We start from the raw sequence: 25,008 nt of genomic DNA, 5'->3' as shown, positions 1-25,008 counted from the left end.
TGAGGAGCTCTGCGTCTCCGGGAGGCTTTGAAAACCAGTTTCAGTAATGAGCCACTGTAATGTGGGCTGCTTATCTGTGTTGTGCCTGCCCACCCCATCCCCTCCACTGCATCAGTTTCCCTGAACCCTCACCCACCCCCAACCACTATTGCAATAAATAAAGAGCATTTATTTCTCAAAATATTTATTTTTATTGCGCGCGCACACACACACAAAGACAGTGAAAGAACAGGAAAATAATTTAACTTTGGACAAATGGTGTGATGAATTTGGGAGGGGAGAAACCAAGTCAGATTGTCTGTGAAAGCACAATAGTTTTGACCATCAAAGGTCTTTGAATCTCTGCCTCTTGTTCCTACTGGTGTTGAGTTGAAGGAAAACTGAATTTCCCTCCTCCCCCGGAACGTTTTGGGGAGGGGGATTGGGAACAGGGCGAAGCATGCTGGCTGTTCTGCAGGGACTGCAGAGGGAGTCTAGCCTCAAGCTGTTTTTAGTGAAGCTCAACCAGACGGCACAACATGTCTGATTGGTCCTTCATCATCTGCAGTATCTCATCTTGCATGGCATGCTCATGCTCCTGGGATGTTCTCCAGGTCCAGTTTTTCAGACAATTAAATCCTCCAGGCTCCTAGCTCCATGTCAACTGTCCTGGAGGTGGTCGTTCTCTCACTCAACATGTCATCACGTGTCCTCTTTTTCTGCCTTCTAGTCTGCAAAAGCCTCTTCACTGCTGAAGGCCAAGCTTTCCACTGTAAGGCAGGCAAAGCAAAAGGCAACCATTGTTAGTGCATATCCTGGGCCTAGTGCAAGGTTGCTATTTCAAAAACACTCCCCTTATTACACCTAAGTGCAAGCCAGAACATAATCAGAATCCCTAGCTATTCAATGAACCAATTTGCTGTTCCAGCCATGGTGAGTATGGCCCCATGGCATGAGAGACAGGCCTTGTCCTGCAACTTGGGGCAAACATGTGTCGGGAGCACAGGTGGGCAGGTAGACGATGCTCCCTCCCCCTAGAAACATGGACATTGCTTTGAGACCAGGGACCTGTGTTAAACCTTCAAAATTGATGTCTTAGCTCTGGTCTACACTACGGGGTTAGGTTGAATTTAGACGCGTTAGGTCGATTTTAAAAATGATTGCGTCCACGCAACCAACCCCGTTCCGTCGACCTAAAGGGCTCTTAAAATCGACTTATGTACTCCTCCCCGACGAGGGGAGTAGTGCTAAAATCGACCTTGCTGGGTTGAATTTGGGGTAGTGCGGACGCAAATCGATGGTATTGGCCTCCAGGAGATGTCCCAGAGTGCTCCATTGTTACCGCTCTGGACAGCACTTTGAACTCCGATGCACTAGCCAGGTACACAGGAAAAGCCCCAGGAACTTTTGAATTTCATTTCCTGTTTGGTCAGTGTGGTGAACTCAGCAACACAGGTGACCATGCAGTCCCCCCAGAATCGTAGAGCGTAGAGTGTTTCTACGCTCCCCCTATCATCTCCGTCCCTGAGGTTATCACAGAGTAGAAGGCGGAAAAAACGCACTTGCGATGACATGTTTTCTGAGCTCATTCCATCCTCCCGCACTGATAGGGCACAGCTTAATGCATGAAGGCATTCAGTGGCAGAGGCCAGGAAAGAATTAAGTGAGTGCGAAGAGTGGAGGCAGGACGCGATGCTGAGGCTAATGGGGGAGTAAATGGACATGATGAAGCGTCTGTTGAGGGAGCAAACTGACATGATGAAGCATCTGTTGGAGCTGCAGGAAAGCCAACAAGAGCACAGACGCCCATTGCATCCACTGTATAGCCACCTACTCTCCTCCCCATGTTCCATAGCCTCCTCACCCAGATGCCCAAGAATGCGGGAAGGGGATGCACCGAGCCACTCCACTGCAGAGGATGGCCCAAGCAACAGAAGGCTGTCGTTCAAACACTTTGATTTTTAGTGTGGCTACAATAAGCAATGTGGCCTTGTCCTTCCCTCCTCCCCCACCCCACCCAGGTTACCTTGTCCGTTATCTCATTTTTTTTAATTAATAAAGAAAGAATGCATGGTTTCAAAACAATAGTTACTTTATTTCAAAGGGGGGAAGGTGGTAGCAATGCCAGCTGCTGCAGGTGCTTCTGTGTCGAATGTTTGGAGGTCCGGGTAGGGCAAGGTACCTGGGCCAAGGCAAAAGAGCAAAAGCCCTGGAGCTGTTACATGTGTCAACCACTGAAGTGCTATGGGGTGTTACAGTGCTGACCGGACTGGAATGTACAGCTGCAAGACTTCTTCACCAGTGACAAAGGACAGGAATATGATGCACCTAAAAGCTAAAAAGGCCTGCACATTTCCCAGAGTCACTACCCTTGATAACAGAATGTCAATGATTGCATTGGCTACTTGGATCACAGCAGCCCCCACAGTAGACTTGCCCACAATAGCAGCGGTGACGGTGAGCTGAGTGGGCTCCATGCTTGCCATGGTATGGCGTCTGCACGGGTAACCCAGGAAAAGGGGGGGGAAACAATTGTCTGCCATTGCTTTCACGGAGGGAGGGGCGACTGACAACATGTACCCAAAACCACCCGCGACAATGTTTTTGCCCCATCAGGCATTGGGAGCTTAACCCAGAATTCCAATGGGTGGCGGAGACTGTGGGAACTGTGGGATAGCTACCCACAGTGCACCGCTCCGTAAGTTGATGCTAGCCACGGTAGTGAGGATGCACTCCGCCGACTTAATGCGCTTAGTGTGGACATACACAATCGACTGTATAAAGTCAATTGCTAAAAATCAATTTCTAGAAAATCGACCTAATTTCGTAGTGTAGACATACCCTTAGTGGCGGTTTCGGGGTTGGGGGGTTTGCAGCAATGAGAGAACACAGGAAGCTCTCTCCTCCCCCTTCTCTTAATGCTGTTGGTAGTAGTCGCCCTTGACTTGCAGAATCCGAGGTCAACACGGATCCCTGCCAGCCAAATCACTGGCATGTAAGGGAAAACACAGTTGAGGGACCCTGAAGTCACCATGGGTGATGGATCACATGTGCCATTGTTTGCAGTCCTAGCACTTGTAATGAAAACTTCCCGTTTTTCCCCCAGGTGACCCTTTGTGATATTAGTCTCATAGGGGTAACAGGTGGCAAGGGAGCAGATGCTGCAAGCATCTGGGTACAGACCTGTTCCTTATGCTGCTATGTTGGGCACCGCAGTGATGCCAGAAGAGTTAATACTGGAGTAGCATGGGAAAGTGTCCTACCATAGTGGAAGAAATAAGACAGCCCCCAAAAACCTTCTGCAAAGGATTGCAGATTACCTCCATGAACGTTTCCTAGAGATCTCCATGGAGGATTCCCAGGCCACTTTTGTGCACATAAAGTCTTTTTCTGGAGAGCACCCTGTGTGTAGCTGGAGCGGCCACTGGGAAATAGATACCCAAGGCACTTCTTTTTTGGTAAGATTAAACATAAAATATAATAGCATGTAACCCTTACAGTTTTATAGGAATTGGGTAGTCACCAGAGGTGCCTTTCCCAGCATCTCACTTGGCCACCATGCTGTCCTGCGACTGGCTGGGCTCTGGGGTTAAAAATCCACTGCTCGCCTGTCTCCCATTCGCCTCCTCCTCCTCCAGAATGTCCTCCTCGTTGTTGCCTGAAGTAGTCCAGGACTCAGACTCCTGAGAGGTGTCCACGCTGTGTTTGGTCACTGCTGAGAGTTGCAGGCAGCTCATTGTAAAAGCGGCATGTCTGTGGGAGCCCTTGTCTTCTGGTACGCCTGCTGCAGTTCTTTAATTTTCACACAGCACTGCTGTGTGTCCCTGGTGTAGTCCTCCTCCCCCACACCCCGCATGATCTTCTAATAGATGTCTACATTTCTACAGCTGGATTGCAGCTGTGCCTGCACAGACTCTTCTCCCCACAGACCAATAAGATCCACCACCTCCTGTGTACTCCAGGCTGGAGCGCATTTGGGACATTGAGTCACCAAGATCAGCTGTGCTGGAGAGGTCTCCATGCTGACCAAACAGGAAATGGGAATTCAAAAGTTCCTGGGGCTTTAACAGGGGAGGGGCTGTTTCCTGTATACCTGGCTGCTGTGCAGCAGACTTGAAATCTCAGCAGACAATCTCCGGAGCAGTCACAACAGAGCATTGTGGGACACTTCCTGGAGGCCAATTCAGTCGACTTACACAACACTGCGTCTGCACTGCCTCTCTGTCAACTCATCAACATTTAGTTAAGCATTATGCCTCTCACCAAGGTGGAATAATTAAGTCAATATTACAAGCGAGTTAGGTCGGAGGAAGGGATTTGGTAGTGTAGACACATACATTATTAGGTCGACATAAGAATTCTGTAATAACAGAGATTTTTCCCCTTCATATTTTTAATACTAAAAAATCATTGATGAAGTAAATTCTGGCAGAAAACAACCATGGAAAAGAGTTGGTGTTAGGCCCAAAAGCAAATGTTAAAGATAATTATGAACACTGGAGAATGGGGGTAAAATGGAAATTGTGTTGCAATTTTAACTAAAGTCTACATCAACACTTCAAAATTTGTAGCTGCTCTCCAGTAATAATATAAGCACTTGTATAGACAGGGTTCATATGCTTTTAGCTCCATGTCAATAAAACCTGTCCTGAGCCCCCTACTTTAGTGCTTACACACTTGTTATACCTGATGTACCATTTTGCTGTTTAGACAAAGCTTTAATGGACATGGTGTTCTCAAGGAAGTTATTGGAACTCACTTCCCCTATATTTCTGACTGATCCCAAGCTTTGCAGTGTGTCCTGAAAATGAACAAATGTATCCACTTTCCCAGGCTGTTGTGGAGGAGTAGTTAAGATGTGTGTGAGTGGATTGAAAGGGAAGATTATTTTTCCGTTGCTGGGAGGAGTAAATTGCGAAGAATATCTTGTATAGGAGTTAAATTTGAAACTTTTTGTATGTATTTTATATCATATTAGGGAACCAGGAGAATGGAATAGCCGTAGTCTAAGGATTAAAATAAATACACCTCTACCCCGATATAACGCGACCCGATATAACACGAATTCGGATATAACGCGATAAAGCAGCGCTCTGCAGGGGGGGAGCTGCGCATTCCGGTGGATCAAAGCAAATTTGATATAACGCGGTTTCACCTATAACGCGGTAAGATTTTTTTGGCTCCCGAGGACAGCGTTATATCGGGGTAGAGGTGTATATCAAATTAAGTTAAATTAGAGTGGGCACTAGCAGCACCTACTATAATAATATCTAAAAAAAATCTTAACATGTTGAACAGTATAATCTGTTCTAAATGGTCAAACACCAGTTTTTTGAGTACTACAAGTACCTGATGAGTTTTAGATCTTTGCATTTCAATGTTATACATAGGTGGTATAAAGGTTTGCTCTCAGTAAAAACCAAGAGATAATAACAGTTGCTGCTTTTATTGATGTGCATTTGTATTCTCTAGTGAGTCACATATGAGAATACAGTTCTTGGAAAAGCCACAGTAATGAGTACTACAGCATAGAGGCAATCACAGAGCAATTTCATTTTGAGTATAGTTATGAATTAGCCTGATAATGATCTACCAAGAATCAACATTTATTCTGTCATAGTACTTCAACTTAGTGGCCTATAAGTATTTTTTGCACTTCTCTTGTTAAGAGGCTTATTAATTTAACAGTTTCAGGCCCATGCTTTGACCTGCCTGAAAGTTATAATTTAAGAAAGCCTACTAATCCTCAGTTTAAACCGAGAGAGAGCAATTGACAAGCCCTCTAGATGCTTTTTTATATATTAAATGCTCTCAATTTTGGTCCACAACTTATTTTCTGAGTTCAGCTATTCTGTTTGTGTTCCTGCCAATAGTATACAGTCAGCATTGTGTAATCTCTAGAAAAGACTTAAATAGGTATGCTTGGTTTCCCCTGTCATGTGTGCAGTGGCCACTGTGTCTTTGACAGTAGCAATATGCACAGACCCTAATATTTCAGGAATTAAACCTAGTTCTCATGAACATAACACATTTTCCAATGGCTTATTAATAGATATAAAATCACCTAGAACATTCTCTACAAATTCATTATCTGCTCAAACAGTAGGGTGATCTATCTGGACTCATATATTAAAATCAGAAGCAACCTTTCTGGGCCAAATTTCAAAAAAATTTCTACCAAAAGACTTTCATTTAAAATGGTCATTGTATGGATTTATATATGTAAATGTGGAGATTGCTACTAGTCCATCAATGTTATATTTCAGAAGCCTCTTACCTTTACCTCATAAAGTACAACTAAACTTTGCCAGATGGAATTGCTTAGATAAAACCTTAAAACAATTTCTGTGGAAGAATGAAAAACCTATATTCTATTTTGACTAACTGTAAGCTTTTGGGACTGGAGCTGTCTTGTTGTGATATATTTGTACAGTACCTTTACATTCGACCACGATATAAAATAATAAGTCTGTTAGACTTTTTCCTTTGATAATTTAATTTCTAAGCCTTTCCAAATTGGAAATTATGCACTTATGCAATCTCACCTCAAACAATAGTAGAATGGTAACATTACTACATTCTATCCAGGACCTACTGACAGTACAAGTTACATATGCTACCTAAACGCTAAACATCAGAACTATTCCCTTTCTGCCCACAGCCCCAAATTCCCAAATTGCTAGATCAAACCCAGCCATTAATTAACCACTGACATAAACCTAATTCAAAATTTTAAAATGTATGGGAAAAGTTCATCATATTTCTGGGTTAATAAATTACTATCCATTGTTGAGACTAGATATATTACAGTGACTGGAAATCCAAAGGTCTCATAAATATCTCAGATTGCTTTCAAGGTACATATTCCTCTTATTTTATTAGTTAAAACATACATTTTACTTTCCTTGTCTATCACCAACTCAAGGATTTTACTTTCAGTGTTATTTCCAGTTCCGTCCCGTCCTCTGAAACAAGAGGTCTTAGAGCAAAATTTAAGACTTGCCAACAATATGAAACAATTCACCTCCAAATTCTATTTGGTTCACTGATGTACAGTGCTCGGGAATGAACAGTTTCAATTTGTAACAAGTACAGTATGCAAATATGCGTATTCACTATGCCATTTACTGTTCACCTATTATAACTAACAAAATCTGACCATAATCATCTCAGTCCAAAATGCTTTCCTAAAACCTATATTTTGTCTTGCCCGTGGGGCTGCCCAGTTACTAATAATTTCTGGTTTCAAAGATAAGTCTATTATATAGCGATGGGAACTCAGCAGCAATTTACACCATCATTTTGCCTATTGTTTTGTTTTGGTAATGTTGACACTATATACATAAAGTATATGGGTAGTCAACACTGTTTCCTTGATTTCTAAAAAGCTTATACTTACTTAGCCTTTGAATCTCTATTGCATATTCTCTGAAACCTGAAAAATTAACTGGTAAATTGCCTTCTGCTTCTAAACTTGACATACGTTAGGGAAGCAAACAACCGAATTTCATGGGCAGTGGATTGTATATTCTGATTATTATCCACTTGCAATCTGAAATCAAATCAATATGTAAATCCTCCTCATGCCATCATTCTACAGTAATCATCAACTTCATTTTCTGCTTCTAGCACCATAAAGGACTTTTCATACTCAACTCTCCAGTATGTACTTGGGAATTGCTACTGAAAATGATGTGCATCCATATTACTTGATATACTATAAAACTAAAAATGTTAAACTGCACCTGATACAATGATTAACTGTGTGTATTGTTATGTCTCAGTCCATCTGGTACTGGATATTAATGTCAGTTTTGGTTGTTTAATTAGCTATAGTAAATGTATTATATTTCTTGCTAAAAGGTTGTCATCTGGTTGGGAAAGAATTCAGGATTTGAAATATAACTGGTTATTTTCTTTTCTTTAAAAGTAGCACTCCTTTCACAGTGAATTATTTTTAAACAATATCTTTTTGTTTTATAGAGCATAGAAATTGCAAGGGTTTTTTTTGTTTTTTCTCAATGACTCTGCCACAGCAATTTAAGTAACAAACACTATGTTCAGAGCTGCAATAATAGTAGTTAATAATGTTGATGCATTCTGCACCCAAAATTCCCATAACTTTGGGCCTGTTCCTTCACTCCTAGCACACCCAAAACATTCATGGTGGGTATGAAAAGGTGTACAGGAGTGTGCCTAAAATTATTTTAGCATTAATTGTTTAATTAAAAAAAATCACATGTTTTATCTTATGTGAATAGTTCCATTGAAGTCAGTGGGACTACTCAGGTAGGTAAGAATGTGTTTGTGTTTGTGGGTTTTGGCCTTTTGTGCTAAATCATGGAGTGTTGAATGAGTAGTTCTAATGAATGAGGTGAGCAGGATTTGGCCCTGTAACAGGGTCTACTACTTTAAAAATATTTTTGAAATTTAATTTTTTTAATAAAAAACATAAAGGGGAGAAAAATTAGGAGAAAAGAATAGAAAAGTGCTAACTAAAGAGCAATATCGATTTGACATTTAATGGGAATGTAATCATGGAATTTTCATTTAGAATTTGGACTGAAATAAATTTCAATTTAAATCTTTTGTTCCCAGAATGGCACAGTGGAACTTTTCATATTTTGGTTCACTTCAGATTTAATCTTTGAGGGATATGCTTTACTATTAGTGGAAATTTATAGGCAATTGCAGGAATGACAAGATTAGTTTTATCCCCAACGGATGATGTTTAAAACGCAGCCTCATATACTCCCAAAGAAATCATGGCAATCTAAATCACTATCTTCTATTTTTTCTTAAGAATAATATATATTATTATTGACTTTTTGAAGCATGAGTCTTGTATTTGTTTTTGTTAGCCCTGTACCATATTCAAAACCAACAGTTTAACTACTTTTCTTAGAACATTAGACAAAAAGTAGACTCTCAAGCACTGAGGATACACATGGGCTGATTCTCAGTCAGTTAGGGCAGCTTTGCTATGGTCGCCTAACTCAAAACTGATCTTTAAGCCTGCAGATCTGGTAAATGGAGGATTGTCCTATGTAAAGGAATCCTCCAGTGTCTCCATCCTCCTAGCATAAGGACAATGTTTAGGGGAAAGAAGACAATAGATAGGTAGGGCCCTATCAAATTCACAACCATGAAAAACGTGTCACGGACTGTGAAATCTGGTCTCCCCCTGTGAAATCTGGTATTTTGTGTGCTTTTACCCTATACTATACAGATTTCCTGGGGGAGACCAGTGTTTCTCAAATTGCGTGTCCTGACCCAAAAGGCAGTTGTGGGGGGGAAGAGGGGGGATCTCAAGGTTATTTTAGGCAGTGCCCCACCAGTAGCAGCACAGAAGTAAGAGTGGCAATACCATACCATGCCATCCTTACTTCTGAAGTGCTGCTGGTGGAGGCTCTGCCTTCAGAGCTGGGCTAGCAGCCAACTCCAGCTGACCAGTTCTGAAGGCAGGGCTGCTGCCAGCAGCACAGAAGTGAGGGTAGCAGTACCACAGCCGCCCCCCACAATAACCTTGTGACCACCCCAGGGCACCAGGTTTGTATAATTTTTGATGGTTCCCAGGACGGGTCCACGTCCCTTCCCCACACCTCCCTTGTAAGCTGATATATATTCTTTCCTGTGTCTCCCCCACCCCCGCTCAGCTGGGGCCAGGAGCAGGGCCATGTCTCCAGGAGGGGTAAGGGGACTGAGGCTGGGGCCACAGCTGGTGGTGGGCGCGGGGGCTTGGGCAGCAGTTGGGACTCGATGCAGTGCCAGGACTGGAGCCCTGGCCGGCAGCTGGGACCCCTGGCACGGGGCTGGCAGCCGGGATCCCCCGTAAAAAGTGAGGGTGCTGCAGCACCCCCTGCACCCCTAGTTCATGCCCTATGAAAATAAGGTTAAGTGTGCCCTTCAGGTTGATGCTCAGTGGACAATTTTGGATCCACATATACTGGCACTAGAAAAGGTTCAGAAAAGGGCAACTAGAATGATTAGGGGTTTGGAACAGGTCCCATATGAGGAGAGATTAAAGAGGCTAGGACTCTTCAGCTTGAAAAAGAGGAGACTAATGGGGGATATGATAGAGGTATCATGAGTGATGTGGAGAAAGTGGTTAAGGAAAAGTTATTTACTTATTCCCATAATACAAGAACTAGGGGTCACCAATGAAATTAGTAGGCAGCAGGTTTAAAACAAATACAAGGAAGTTCTTCTTCACGCAGCGCACAGTCAACTTGTGGAACTCCTGACCTGAGGAGGTTGTGAAGGCTAGGACTATAACAGCATTTAAAAGAGAACTGGATAAATTCATGGTGGTTAAGTCCATAAATGGCTATTAGCCAGGATGGGTAAGGATTGGTGTACCTAGCCTCTATTTGTCAGAGGATGGAGATGGATGGCAGGAGAGAGATCACTTGATCATTGCCTGTTAAGTCAACTCCCTCTGGGGCACCTGGCATTGGCCACTGTCGGTAGACAGGATACTGGGCTAGATGGACCTTTGGTCTGACCTGGTACAGCCGTTCTTATGTTCACATTCCTGAATATTGGTGGAGCACGGGCACTATGGGCCCATATAACTCACTGCCTATGACCACCCCACAACTCCTTGAGCCCTACAACTACAACACTGTGAAGTTTCAGATTTAAATAGCTGAAATCATGAAATTTACAATTTAAAAGATCCTATGACAGTGAATTTGACCAAAATGGACTGTGAATTTGGTAGGCCCTAAAGATAGGTAGGCAGTGGCAATCCTCCATTCCCTTAAGAGCACCTGAGGACTTATGGCAGCTGGTAGAACAGGTCTGAAGCTACTCTAAACTATGCTGGAAGGCCAGGCTGTCACAGAACCAACATAGGAGATGCAAAAGGCTCCTTTGCACACACTCCCCATGCTGTCCCAGCTCTTCCTTGGTCCCACTGAAAATCTGGCTCAGAATATTTTATGTAATATCACTGGACCAGATTCAGCTCTGTTATATTGGTATAAATGCAAAATAGCTCCACTGAAATCTATGAGGTAGTCCCATCAGAAAATTGGCATGTTGTTCAGGCACACATTGTTCTGTCAGATATTAAATATACAAACTTGGAATCCTTCTAAGATTGTTAAATAATGACACTCCCCCCTCCACCCCAATCAAAGATAAGTCTTTAAGGATGGATTCCTATTCTTGGGTCTCAAGATTCATGCCTACAATGGTCCGGTATGCTTTGCTGCACTTGAAAAGCTTAGTGTTTAACTGGCTCTCCATAAGGCAATAATCATGCGCCTTAGAGAAACATAATGGATGCCAATGCCATCAATCATCAGTTTTTTCTGTCGCCATGTGACAATGAGGAAGCTTGTGGTCGGTATTGCATCATTTTTTTTTCTGTTGGGAAAGTAAATGATAAAATCTGGATTAACTATAATGTACTTAGAAAGTGAAAAACACTGTTGTAGTTTTATTTACACTAACCATAAATGCATACAGAGTGATATAAATTTACCTGAGATCCTCTTTCAAAAAAGTTTTCAGTCTAAAGTCTATTGAGTCTTGTGTACACTAAAGAAATTTACCATGAGCTTGATCCAATAAAGAGCTTATTTTTGTGTGTTATCTTAACCATGTGAGTAATCAGAGACTATTATGCATGTATTGAAATGCTTTACTGATTCAAGGTCTATGCTAGGAAAAGTGTGTCCCCCACCCATTTCCGCCGTCATGAATTGCCAGCATGAAGTGCTTCAGATGGTTTACTTGTGTCTGGCTTAGATTTGTTTCAGTAGAATTAAATAATGGTTTAGTCTGAACCATATCAGCCCACTCTGTGCTAGTGTCATTTTGGACTGCATTAATTTAATTACTGTGCCATAGTGCTCTGGTGTCTTTTCAAAGCCTCCTAGAACCCAGTGCTTCTGGGAGCTGTGTCAGGAACTGTGGGACCAGTATTCAGAGGGCATTGAAGAGCACTAGTATTGGACATGCAAAGCTACTACGGCATTCCAAGCACAAATCGACATGGCTAGTGTGGCTGCATCATTTGTGCTTAATCCAGTGCAATACCAATGGTTCAATTAGGAAGAGTTCATTTTTGGTAGTATAGGAAAGCTTATTAGACATTGCAGAACAATCAAAAATTGAACAAATGCAAATGGGAGTGAGGAGTGTAATCTTTATAGCTGAACTGCTTTGTGGAACATGAACATTGTTGTTGTTTTTTTTAATGAGGGCAATGTCTATCATTGTACTTTATAGACTGTTAGCTCCTTTTAAAGGTTAGCTTTTCAGTTACAAAAAGTTCTAAAGGTTTTTTTGTTTCTGAGGAATCTCCCTTTGAGCCACTTATGGATTTATTTGCTTACACTGTACTTTATTGTCTGTATAGCTTTGTTTCTCTTTCATGGTTCCTATTTTTAGTTTAAATGGACAGTTTTTAAGTTGTTTTAAATAATCATCACTCACTGCTGATTGAAAGCAATCAGTGATTTAATACTCTGCCTGAAGTGCACTTGTAAGGCATCTCTAAGAAGTTAATATAAATGCTCCCTTTTTTGTTTCGTGATTGATCTGTTTAGTTTAGAGAGTGTGACATGTGAGTGTGATATTGCTTCAAGAGGTCCACGTTCAGGAGCTGAAGGCAAAACATTCTTACCCATTCTTGAATTATTTCATAAATCTGCAAAAAGAAGAACAGGAGTACTTGTGGCACCTTAGAGACTAACAAATTTATTAGAGCATAAGCTTTCGTGGACTACAGCCCACTTCTTCGGATGCATATAGAATGGAACATATATTGAGGAGATATATATACACACATACAGAGAGCATAAACAGGTGGGAGTTGTCTTACCAACTCTGAGAGGCCAATTAATTAAGAGAAAAAAAACTTTTGAAGTTTTTTAAAAGCTTATGCTCTAATAAATTTGTTAGTCTCTAAGGTGCCACAAGTACTCTTGTTCTTCTTTTTGCGGATACAGACTAACACGGCTGCTACTCTGAAACCTTTCATAAATCTGACCCATCAGCATGGATAGCCTCAAAGAAATTCTATATTTGGATGATTATTAGTGATAGATGAGCCTTGAAAAACCTGGAGGGTTTTTGATCCAGTTTAGATAAGCACCCAAAAATAGGGATGCTTTTCCAGACTTCTTGGATTTGTACAACTAAGCTGTGAGTCTCATGGGAACAGGTTCCCTTGAAAGATTTTCAATTCCACTTTCAGGACTTTCACTTCTGGCCTTGGATTAAACCAGAAAGTGCAGCGGTACATCACAAGTGAAAAACTATGTGTGGGGGGGTTGTGGGGAGGGGAGATGGGGTGTTAGTGAACGGACTCCTCTCATAGATTGTGGTCAATGGAGGGTGTATAATATATTTTAAGAATCTGGAAGGAAGGGTTTCATGGAAAAAAAACGAATCCAATTACTATGAAGTTCTTCATTATAATTCACTTCTGGAGGAAGAGCGTGTATTAGTCTATTGTAGATCTGTTATGCTTGTCCTAGCTTGCAGCTATCAAACCTACACTCTGACCCAAGTGACTTTTTATCCCTATTGCTAATGTGCATGTCCTTACCTTTCTCTCCTACTTATCATGTTCCTCTAACCTGTCCAGAAATCATCCTCCTTGCCTGTCACTGGGGCTATGCCATCCCCCACTTCAATTTCTTTTGCTGCCTTCCTCATCCTTAGTATTGTGTTCAGACTTCTTGTCCCCACTTTCAAGGTTCTGTATAACTGTGCTCTCCTAAATCCTGTCTTTATTTCTTAGCATTCTATCCCCTTCTTCACTCCACCAATAAACCTTGAATCAGCTCTTTTATTTTCTGTTTTCACTCTCCTCTTCATTCTCTTTCCATGCTGTCCCCTATTCCTGAACTCCCTCCTTATTCTAGTATATGGTTAATCCCTCCCTGAAGAAACCATTTACATTTTCATTTCAGGAAGTGGCTTAGACATGTACCAAAGCCAGTTTTTGGAACTTCATCAAAGATTGTTATATGCCGAAAAAGAAAATAAAAAAAGATCCCGTGAATTGAGCATTGTCCTGGATGCAATTAAACGAGTAGTAGCAGAGAGACTGAACTCTACAGCAAATCATACAGGTTTGTGCTCATAAAAAATTTTCTTCCTAAAGAGATTAAATTATTATATACTCAGGACCCAATTCTGCTTCCTCTAATGTTAATGGGAACAAATCTATTGACTTTGATGATGGCAGCATCAGGCCCTTATATGTTTAAAAAGAGGGTGAGAGAAGACTTTTACCATTCTTTAATTAGGTCCTAATAATACTTACCTAATGCGTGACAATTTATGGGATTGGTTGCTTGGAACCTGAGAGAACTCTAAGAACATTTTTCTATCATTCTTTTCTCCTTTTATTTGTCTTGTGAAGAGTCCTTCATGCTTTACCTTTTTTCCCCAAATTTCAAAAGAGGGGACATTTAAAAAAAAAAACAACTATGAAATGTTTCCCCCTTTCTCATCCTACTTTGCTTATGAGAAGCAGATAGAATGCATTACTGAAAGTCTCTCTTTCTCTAGCATCTTTGCACTCTCACGCACCTTTGGTACATTTTTAAAGTTGGACAACAAATACTAGAAGTAATTCCAATTCAGTTAATCATATTCGGTTGGTCTGACTTTCCCCTGTAATTTAATTAGAACTTTTATTCACTTCTCTTTCAAAAACACATTAGGCCCTACTGCTTCAGCAGCTACTGCACATACTCAGGATGATCTACCTCCCACTCTAGTGGTTGCAGTCTGATGGATTAGGCAGTTAGCCCTGTCCCCTGGAGGAGCAGTAAAGCAGAGTAGGAGCTGGCCATCACACATCCCTGTTGATGTAAGCACAGCTTTCTCCAAAAGCTGTTCTCATTGCTGCTAATCCCGTTGCAAGAGGGAATGGAGAGAATGAGAGGAGCTGCCTTCTTGTGGGGAGATGGATTAAGGGATCTTATGTTGTAGTTGAAATGTGGGACACTGGTCTCAACACAAAATATTTAAGAATTATTTCTCATAGTTCCAAATAGAATACATGGAGTTAAATATACATAGAAAAAAGCTTTGGGTTTTTATAATTAAAATATTTTATTAAAAATTGAAAGGGAGGAGGAATTAAGATGTGCATCATTGTCTTCCTGACCACTTTGCCTGTATGTGTTATCCTGTTTCCTCACTTGTTTTGTGTTTTGTTTTTTAGTTCCAAATCCAACATTGACTCAATGGGATTATTCACAAGCTTAAAGTTAAGCAAATGCTTAGGTGTTTGCAGGATCTGGCCTTGGATTATAAACTCTGGAGTAGAGGCCACGTTGTACGATTTTTGCCCCATGGCTACCTCAGTGAGGGCCTGATTGTGACTGAGATCTAAATAATAATTTGGGGCAGTTCTCTTTCCATATTTAGAAATCAAGGTCAGCTGGGGAAGAATTTAGGAAACTGTACCTGGTTGGTGGTACCACACAGGAAACCAGGTAGGGAGAGGAGAGAAGGAGATATGCAATAACAACTTTTTCTACCCGTACAAAACAAAATCATACCTTATACATTTTTAGGCACCGAGGCTGCAAGGAGCTCCTTGCAGGATCAGAACCTGATTTTGTGTGTGGCGAAAGGCAATCTTTGAAGAAGCAGCTTTTCACCCCTCAATACAGTGATGGCTGAGTGGAGAATTCCCACCTAAACAACACAATGGTTCAGAGTGTCTATAGCATTCTGCCCATTAAAGCTTGTTGAAAAACAATTTCGTGAAAAATTTTGAAGTTTCCATTTCACAGGGCTCAAACCAAACATTAAAAAAAGCTTTTTGTTAAATATTTTTTTGAAAAAACTGAATTTTCATTTTCCCAAATTCGGCCCCTCTTCTCTTTTGTGTCACTGGGTGCAATAAAATTAACAATATTCACAATTTTTTTCACTTCTTCCTTTTTTCCTCTCTTTTCCCTAGTTGAGGGAGTTTTGAAAAGTTGAGGAATGGAAAAAGGTGTAGAGGGGAATGTGGAGAAAAAGCCGTAGACATCATTCATTCTTTTGTATTCAGTGGGAAAAAAAGAAAAAAACTATTTAAAATGTGCGGTTCAATTCACAACAAAATGGAAATTTTCCCTTCAAAATTTCTTGTAGCATTTTTTTGTCAGTCACATTTTTCCCATAAATTCTATTTTTAAGCAGAAATATTTTCTAGTTGAAAAATTTTGACCAACTCTACTGTCCATGTTGTAAATTTCACTGTCCATGCTGTCCCGGGTAAAGAATGGAAAAGGCAGGTAACAGAGAGTTGTGGAGAACAGGAAATCAGAGTCCTGTTTCTGCTAACTTGCACCCAGTAAGTAGGTTTTTGGGGTTTCTTTTTCGAGTGATTGCACATGTGCATTCCACTCCACATGTGTGTGGGCCCCAAGCAGAAATTTTTCCCTCAGTGGTACCCCCGTGAGGGCAGCTTGAGCGCCCTCAGGTGCTGTGCACTCATAGTACCAGTATAAAGTGCCCAGCCAACCCGGTGCCCCTCAGTTCCTTCTTACGGCCCATGATGGTCACTGGAACTGCTATCCTTGCTTTGGCAAGCTCTGTAGTTTTTTCCTTTTTGCATATCTGACCATAGTTGTAAATAGTTTAGTCAGTTTTTAGTGAAAACCCAAAAGCAAAGGAATCTAAGAAACTGGATTTATTCGGTAGAATATTTTATTCTTCAGGATTGCAAACCAGCAGGTGTTGTTAGGCAGATACGATTTCAACACGTGGGACTCATGCAGAAGTTCAAGGACTTGCTCCCTCAGGATGCCAGGCAAGAGTTCTCCATGTTGGTGGACAAGGGAAAATCAGTAGCAAGGGCCGCGTTGCAAGCTGTTTTGGATGCAGCTGATTCAGTGGCCAGCTTCATGGCTACAGCAGTAGCCATGCATAGGAGTTCATGGCTACAGTCTTTGAGTCTCCTGCAGGAGGTCCAGCAAACCCTTCTGGATCTACCTTCGAAGGAGCTTTGATCTTTTCAGAACAGACTGATGTGAAGCTTCATTGGTTAAAGGACTCTAGGGCAAGCCTTAAGTCCCTTGGTTTGTACACACCAATGACTTCAATGAAGTATTACATGTCCCAACAGCCCATTCTGTACTCTGTACCGCCTATCTGTCAGGATCTGCAGAGAAAAAGAAGCAAGGGTTTTAGGCATAGGCCATCACCCCTTGCTATCTCAACGTCTGTGCTTGCCCACCTAGACGTTCAGGGGGCTCTAAGCAGGCCTTTTGACAGGACACTTGAGGGTGCCATACCAGTTCCCATGATGCCAGACCCTGTTTCTCCTTTGTTTACAACCACATCTCCCACTTTCTCAGTGCATGGTTCTGTATCACCAGGGACCGTTCAGTGTTGAAAATGGTGGAAGTGAGATACACCCTCAAGTTTACTTCCACACCTTCGTCCCGTCCTCCCTCCCTATCTCATTTCAGGAACTTCTCTCATGAAGAACTTCTGGCCCAGGAGGTTCAATCCCTCCTTTGGATGGGACCCGTGAAAGAAGTTCCGGAGCATTTAAGAGGGAAAGGGTTCTACTTCCATTATTTCCTAATCCCAAAAGCCAAGGAAAGTCTCAAACTCATTTTAGACCTGCGCCACCTCAACAGCTACCTCAAGAAATTAAAGTTCTGCCTGGTCACCTTGGCATCCATTATCCCCTCCCTGGATCCCTGGGACTGGTACGCTGCCCTTGATATAAGAGACACCTATTTTCATACATTGATATACCAAGGTCACAGAAGGTTCCTCAGATTCGTAGTGAACCACAGACACTACCACTTCATGGTACTCCCGTTCTGCCTGTGTGCAGCTCCGAGGGTGTTTACAAAATGTATGGTGATAGTGGTAGCCTTCTGAAGAGAGCAGGGGTGCAGGTCTACCCTTATCTGGACGACTGGCTAATCAAGGGATGGTCCAGGGCTCATGTAGTATCCAGATTTGGGCTCATCTAGTCGATTGTCAAGTCTCTAGGCCTTTTGATAAATGTGTAGAAATCTACCCTCTCTCCAGTATAGAGGATACAGTTTATCAGAGCGGTGTTCAACTGCTCTCAAGCCAGAGCCTACATTCCAGAGGATCATTTTAAGACAACTACATCTCTAATAGCACACCTCAAAGGCCATCCCATCGCAACATCCAGAACTTGTCTGAGGCTTGTAGGCCACATGGCTTCGTGCACATATGTGGTGCAGCATGCAAGGCTGCGCCTCAAGCCCCTCCACACTTGGCTGGCCTCAGTGTACTCACCAAACTGCCACCATCTGGACTTTGTACTCACGGTGCCCCCTCATGTTCTTGTCTCCCTCAATTGGTGGGTGGACCTGCTCAATATTTGTGCATGGGTTCCCTTTATATGGCCCCAACCGTCAGTGACCCCAATCTCTGATGCATCAGCACTTGGATGGGGAGCTCATTTGGGGTTCCTCAGAACTCAAGGTCTTTGGTCTCCAGAAGAACTTTCTCTCCACATCAATGTCCAAGAACTCAGAGCAATTCACCTGGCCTGCTAGGCTTTCTTGCTGCATATTACGGGCAGAGATTTGTTTGTTCTTATGGACAATGCTGCTGCCATGTTCTGTCTCAACATGCAAAGAGGAGCTCACTCTTCCAGCCTATGTCAGGAAGTGATACAACTATGGGAATTCTGTATAGCCCACTCAGTCAACCTAGAGGCCTCTTACCTTCCAGGAGCCCAAAATGAGCTGGCAGATCTCCTAAGCAGGACTTTCTCGAGTCACCATGAATGGTCCCTTCACCCAAATGTGGTGAGGGATGTTTTCCAGCAGTGGGGGACTCCCCAGATAGACCTATTTGCAATCCAGTACAACAAAGTGTCACCAATTCTGCTCTCTGTGAAGCCACAGTCCAGGGTCTATCACACATGCCTTTCTGATACTGTGGATGGAACACCTTTACTACACTTTTTCCCCTCTGTCCTGCTTGTACACAGAGTACTTCTAAAGATCAAGCGGGACCAGGACCAGGTCATTTTGATAGCCCCAGCATGGCCCTGCCAACACTGGTTCTGCCACTTTGCTAGGCCTCTCAGTGGTAACTCCAATCCCACTTCTGTTACACCTGGACCTGATCTCTCAGGACCATGGTTGACTGCTCCACCTGAACCCAAGCTCCCTTCACCTAACAGCCTGGAAGCTTGATGGCTAAACCTCAAAGAGCAGGCTTGCTCAGCGGAAGTTTGTCAGGTTCTACTAGGGAGTAGGAAGCTGTCAACCAGGGCTACTTACCTTTACAAGTGGAAGCAGTTTTTGGTCTGCGTGTTCCAAAGCGGGATCTCACCCACGTAGTCATCCTTACAAGAAATACTTGAGTATCTATTACACCTGCAGACGCATGATTTAGCTATCTCCTCTATCAAGGATAACCAGTCCATGTTTTCACATGCCATGTCCATCTAATTTTTGAAGGGACTAGAGATGATATATCCTCAAATAAGAGAGCCATTTCCTCCCTGGGACCTGAACTTGGTCTTATTAAAGTTTATGGGACCTCCATTTGAACCGTTGGCAATGTGCTCCTTATTGTACCTCTCCTGGAAAGTGGTTTGCTTAGTGGCCATCACTTTGGCCAGGAAGGTTTTGGAGCTTAGGGCCCTCACATCAGAGCCTTTATACACAGTCTTCTTTAAAGACAAAGTTCAGTTACCCACTTTTTCCTTACCTGACCCCAGTTTCCTACCAAAGGTGGTAACGCAATTTTCTAACAATCAGGCAATCTACGTTCCAGTCTTTTACCCTAAGTCGCATACAAAGAGGGAGAAGCAGCACCTTCACTCATAGGGCTCGCCTAACATCCAAGCTTTCTACATAGAATGGACTAAACCATTCAGAAAGTCCACCCAACTGTTTGTAGCAAAGAAGATGAAGGGTCTCCTGACCTCTTCGCAGACAGTCTCATCCTGGATTAAGTCTTGCATTCATGCTAGTTACAATCAGGCGGGGGTGCCGCCTTCCAGATATCCCAATGGCTCATTCCACAAGGTCGCAAGCACTGTCAGCAGCATTCGGCGGGCAGATCCCTGTCCTGGATGTTTGCAAAGCAGCGACTTGGTCATTGGTGCATACACTCTCCTCCCATTACACCATCATATAGCAGTCCAGAGATGATGCCAAATTTGATCAAGCTTCCTGCAGTCTTGTGTCCATGAACTCCAATCCCTCCACCTATTCAACTGCTAGGGAGTCACCTGGAGTGGAATGCACATATACAATCACTTGAAGAAGAAAAAACAGTTACTAACTTTCTGTAACTGTTGTTCTTTGACATGTCCATTCCACAGGCCGTCCTCTTATCCCTCTCCATAGGAGTCTTCTGGAAGGAAGGAACGGCGGAAGTACGGGGTCGGCTGGGCACTTTATACCAGCACAATGAGCACATAGCACCAGAGGGCGCTCGAGCTGCCCTGACAGGTACCACTGAGGGAAAAATTTCCAGCAACTGTGCTCGGGGTGCGCACACACCTGGAGTGGAATGGACATGTGCAACACATCTCAAAGAACAACAGTTACGAAAGGTTAGTAATAATTTTTTCTTTGTTTTAGGGTGCTTCGGGGATTGCCTTCTGATGATGGACAACATTTCCATTTCTGAATCAATAAGTCTGTTATGGAGCTAACAGCTGTGGAGCTGTGGCTTTTCAGGGTTCATGCAGCTTGGAAAGCTATTACTGTTTGTGTTGGATAGAACTCACTGCTGTATAACTCTGGTGTAGAATGCCTTCTGTCTTCCTACCTCAGTGTGGACTGCACTTCAGGGCTGGTCTACACTACACAGTTAGGTCGACATAAGGCAGCTTATGTCAACCTAAATTATGTCAGTCTCTACACTACAGCCTTCCTCCCACCAATGCCAGTTCCCTACTACACCGACATAATAACTCCACCTCCACAAGAGGCTTAAGGCTTACGTTGGTGTAGTTAGGGTGATGCAGAGTCTGTGTAGACACTGCATCCCTTACATAGACTGTCTTGTCAATTTCACGGCAGGAGCTGTGAAATTGACAAGAAAGCCCCTGCTCCACTGGAGAGCTGGGCAGCTGGATCCTGCTCTGGACAGCAAACTGGGGTGAGAAGCCCGAGTAGCCCCCCCCGCCCACTCCCTGCCCAGGGAGCCATGCAATTGACAAGACTGCCTGGCTCCCAGTGAGGAACGAGCAGGCAGAGGGGGCCGCGAAGCTAGGGGCAGCTGGACCCTGCTCTCCAGTGGTGAGAAGCCCGAGTGGCTTCTCCCAGTCAGGGCCGGCTCTAGCTTTTTTGCTGCCCCAAGCAGCAAAAAAAAGCGCCGCCCCCAGCCCCCCCCGCCGAGCACCACGCCGCCACCCTGCCGACCGCCGGAGCTCGCCCCCCCCCCGCGCCGAGCGCCGCCGGAACCCCCGCCCGAGCGCCGAGCCCCGCGCCGCCCCCCCCCAGCGCCGCGCCGCCGGAGCCCGCCCCCGCCCCCTGCCGAGCGCCGCCGGAACCCCCCTCCAGCGCCGCACCTGCGCCGCACCCCGGAACCCCCGCCTGAGCGCCGAGCCCCGCGCCGCCCCCCCCGCCAAGCACCGCACCGCCGGAGCCCTCCCCCCGCCGAGCGCCGCCGGAACCCCCTTCCAGCACTGCGCCCGCGCCGCCCCCTCGCCGAGCCCCACGCAACCGGAGCCCGCCCCCCCCAGCGTCGCGCCGCCGGAGCGCCCCCCTGCGGAATGCTGCGCCGCGCTCCCCCCGCCGCCCCTTACCAGGTGCCGCCCCAAGCATGTGCTTGGGTGCCTGGTGCTGACCCTGCTCCCAGTTTCTGGAAAGGAACGGGTAGGGGAGAAGCTGTGGGTGACTTCCCCAGGCTCCTGGCGGGGAATAGAAAGCCCAGGAGGTGGGGGGCGCCAGCCTGCCAGGAGTCCAGGAGGCAGTGGGGCAGCCAGGCTCCCGTCAGAGAGCTGCCAGCAGAGCTGAGAGACGGGCTGTCAGCTCCCCATGCTGATCCTCTTAGGTCAGTGAAAGCAGTTCTGGTGAGGACACACACTGTCAATCCAAGGAGGGTAGAGTGGATATGCACCACTGCAGTAATTACTGCTGTGGCTATAAATCTACCTAATATAGGTTGACTTAAGTTTGTAGTGTAGACATACCCACAGTGGTAGTAATTACTGTGAGTGTACATTGGTTAACTTCAGAGGGAAATGGCCAGTGCACATTTTACTTGTATGTCAGTCATGATAATTATGGGTATGAATTTGTCTGTACCCATTGCTGGAAAGCGTTTTGAAATACTTTTGGATGAAAAGTGATGTATAAATGTAAGCCACTGTAATATCTTAATATGGCCTATGTGCTTTCACAAGTATCTAGCAATTATTTTTTGGTTCAGGTATCCATTTTATGAAATTCTGCAATGAAAGGAACTCATTGTGAAGCACAATGAGATTCATACCATGTAATAACTGCTTTTCAAGAACTACAAGCATCAAGTGCTTATATTATTGCATTATGACCAGAGGTGTTAGGCATGAGTCTGCTCATTCCTATTTTTATTTCTGGCATATAGTTTTGCTTCCCTTTTCACTTTGTGCCATTCTTTCCTTCCCTTTCTAACAGCTTACCTTTCTTTATTATTATTTCTTAAATTACCCAGAAAGTCAACACTAAAGAGAGAGGTAAAACAACTTCTGAAGATTAATCAAGCCACATTGTTGATATGTTTGACTTTGAATCTTCTTCTTCGTAGCAGGGAGATGTCCTTCTCAGAAACCCTTTGACTATCAAAACAAATGATAGGTTTCAGAGTAGCAGCCGTGTTAGTTTGTATCCGCAAAAAGAACAGGAGTACTTGTGGCACCTTAGAGACTAACAAATTTATTTGTTTGTTTGTTTTTAGAGGAAAATTTGAAATGGGTTAAAAGTTAACACACAGACCTTTCAAAAGGGAGGGTATATTCAAACATTAGAATAAAAGTTTTGGAACATTATGCTCCTGTCAAAAAACCTAAAGAATCTTGGACCAAGGCTTGGGGCTCAGTTCCATCAAGCTCAGACTTGGTGGAGCTCCAGGAGGTAGGGGAGAGAAAGGTGACTAATTTATGACATACCAGCAAGGATTTGCAAAGCACAACAAACTCTAGCCCCATCTATCACTTCTCCAACATGGCATATATATGGCTATTCTGGCTCTATGGTGGTGTGACGGGGTGTATATAACCTGTTAAAGGTTAAACAAGTTAAAGGACTGCTGGGAGCTGAGTTAGCCCAGCACTGTGACACCTGAAACAGGTGCTGGACTTTGAAACATGAGCTAAAAAAGTGGCTGGCTGGGAGGAAGAGCAGACTTTCGGCTCTCACTGTGGGTGGAAGGTTGGCTGGGGCCAGGAACTCAGGAATGGTTACCTATGAGAGCCCTCCCCCACTCCCCTTAGGGTTTGGAAGAGTTGTGTTTATTTTGGACTTTGGGTACTCTGGAAGGGATGGAACTTTTATCTGACCTAGCTGGAGGGCCAGGTCACCTTAACCTGAAAGCTGTTGGCTCAAGGCCAGGATGGAAACAGAGGCAGAGCCACTGCTCCACTACACCACACCATATGAGGGCATGCAGGGAGGGTGTGTAGCCACTGATGGGTTTGTGCAACTTGGAGATTACCCAGTACCATCAGAACTCCAGTTTTCTGGGTGTTTTGCACAGACTGAAAAGTATAAAATCTCTAGAAGCAGAGCTGAGGATATGGCCCCTGAAGTCTTCTCAGTCCTTTCTCAGGCAAATCAGAGGAGTTTTGCTCTCTTTCAGGCCTATATATGTGCTTGTTCTCATATATACCTACATGAGCATGGGTAGTTCCAGGGACAGGGAGGGAATGACACAGGCAGAATTCTCATATAATGTACATAGGAGTTCGACCTGTGTCAAGACAGCAGAAATAAGCCCTGGTAAAGTTAAGTTTTATAATGATTTCTTGCTAGCTGCTTAGCAGGTACACATTTGAGTGAAAAAGATCTTTTGCTGCTCATGTGCCTTTCTTAAAACAAAACAAAGAGTAAGGTCTTTCATTTAGTCCTATCAAATATTTATTAGTTTACCTAATGGTATCCATCATCTTTGCGCATTGGGTGCCTTCTATTAATTACTGGTAAGTGGAAAATATTTTTGTTTCACCAGTTTAATTGACCTCTGAATGATTTTAGGAACAGGCTGTATAGGTTTTTAGTAGCTTTTCTAATCCTATATTTTAGCAATTTCCTAGCATTTATTCTGAATAATGTATCACAAAACTGGAGCCCATAGAAATGTAATATTTACATCTAGACAGCTAAAGTTAGCAAATGACAATTATCGACTTCAGTTGATTGTATTTGATAATTTTGGATTATTTTTATAAATTCACATTTGGATTATTTCAACATTGGTAAGTATTTTAATTAAATGTCACTTCCCCCCCCTTTTTAAATTCTGACGACTCAAGAGTAAATAAGTGCTACATATTACTCTTCACTACTGCAGCTTTTGTTTGCTCAATATCTGTTTAAAGGTCATGGTCCCATTGTCCTTGTAAACAATGGGAGTTTTAACTGTATAAGGACATCCGATTCAGGCCCTTCATGTGCTCAGTGAAAAACTCCATGTATTGCATTCTAAGAGAGAAGGTTCACCATTTGCCTGCTGGGAAACACTGAAAGTTATGGATTAGGAATTACTGATATTAATGATATTTCTTGTTTATTTACAACTGACAAAAATTATCCTCTCCAATTGTTTGTTACACCCACTTGTTGGCTCTTTTCTCAAATGAGGCCTAATCCTGCAACTGTTTATGCATAAGTAGAGCACCTACAGAGCCTCACTGAAATCAGTGGACCTGTGTATGGATGCAGGAGTCTGCCTATGTGCAAGCAGCTGCAGGACTGGGGCATTTAACAGTAAGATCTCTGGTCAGCGAATCTCTCTTACTATGTTTTTTGTAGAAATCCTAATACAGTAGGATCCCAATATGATTGGGACTTCTGGGTGCTACTGTAATACAAATTAGAGCTGGTCAGAAAATTAATT

The 25,008-nt window shown here is 43.4% G+C and overlaps 1 protein-coding gene across 20 annotated transcripts in view; it reads left to right on the top strand.

The window, feature by feature from the left end:
* MGAT4D (MGAT4 family member D) overlaps positions 1-25,008 on the top strand; it is a 121,052-nt gene that overhangs the window by 46,073 nt on the left and 49,971 nt on the right. For 15 of the 20 annotated variants that reach the window (XR_010601787.1, XR_010601786.1, XR_010601788.1 and 12 more), the window contains one exon: positions 13,911-14,072. The exons of 4 other annotated variants lie outside the window; for them this stretch is intronic. Coding sequence is in view for 13 of the 16 variants with exons in the window: in XM_065597729.1 (XP_065453801.1) it covers positions 13,911-14,072 (162 nt within the window). In the remaining 3 variants the exon portion in view is untranslated. Of the gene's footprint in view, positions 1-13,910; positions 14,073-14,104; positions 20,519-25,008 lie in introns of those variants that run through there. One more of the 20 variants, XM_065597742.1, reaches the window with a different exon arrangement.

This window comes from Chrysemys picta, chromosome 5, assembly GCF_011386835.1.
Source record: "Chrysemys picta bellii isolate R12L10 chromosome 5, ASM1138683v2, whole genome shotgun sequence".
In the NCBI taxonomy this organism is placed as follows: domain Eukaryota; kingdom Metazoa; phylum Chordata; order Testudines; family Emydidae; genus Chrysemys; species Chrysemys picta.
Note: the sequence above shows the minus strand (reverse complement) of the source record. Positions and strands in the feature narration are given on the sequence as shown.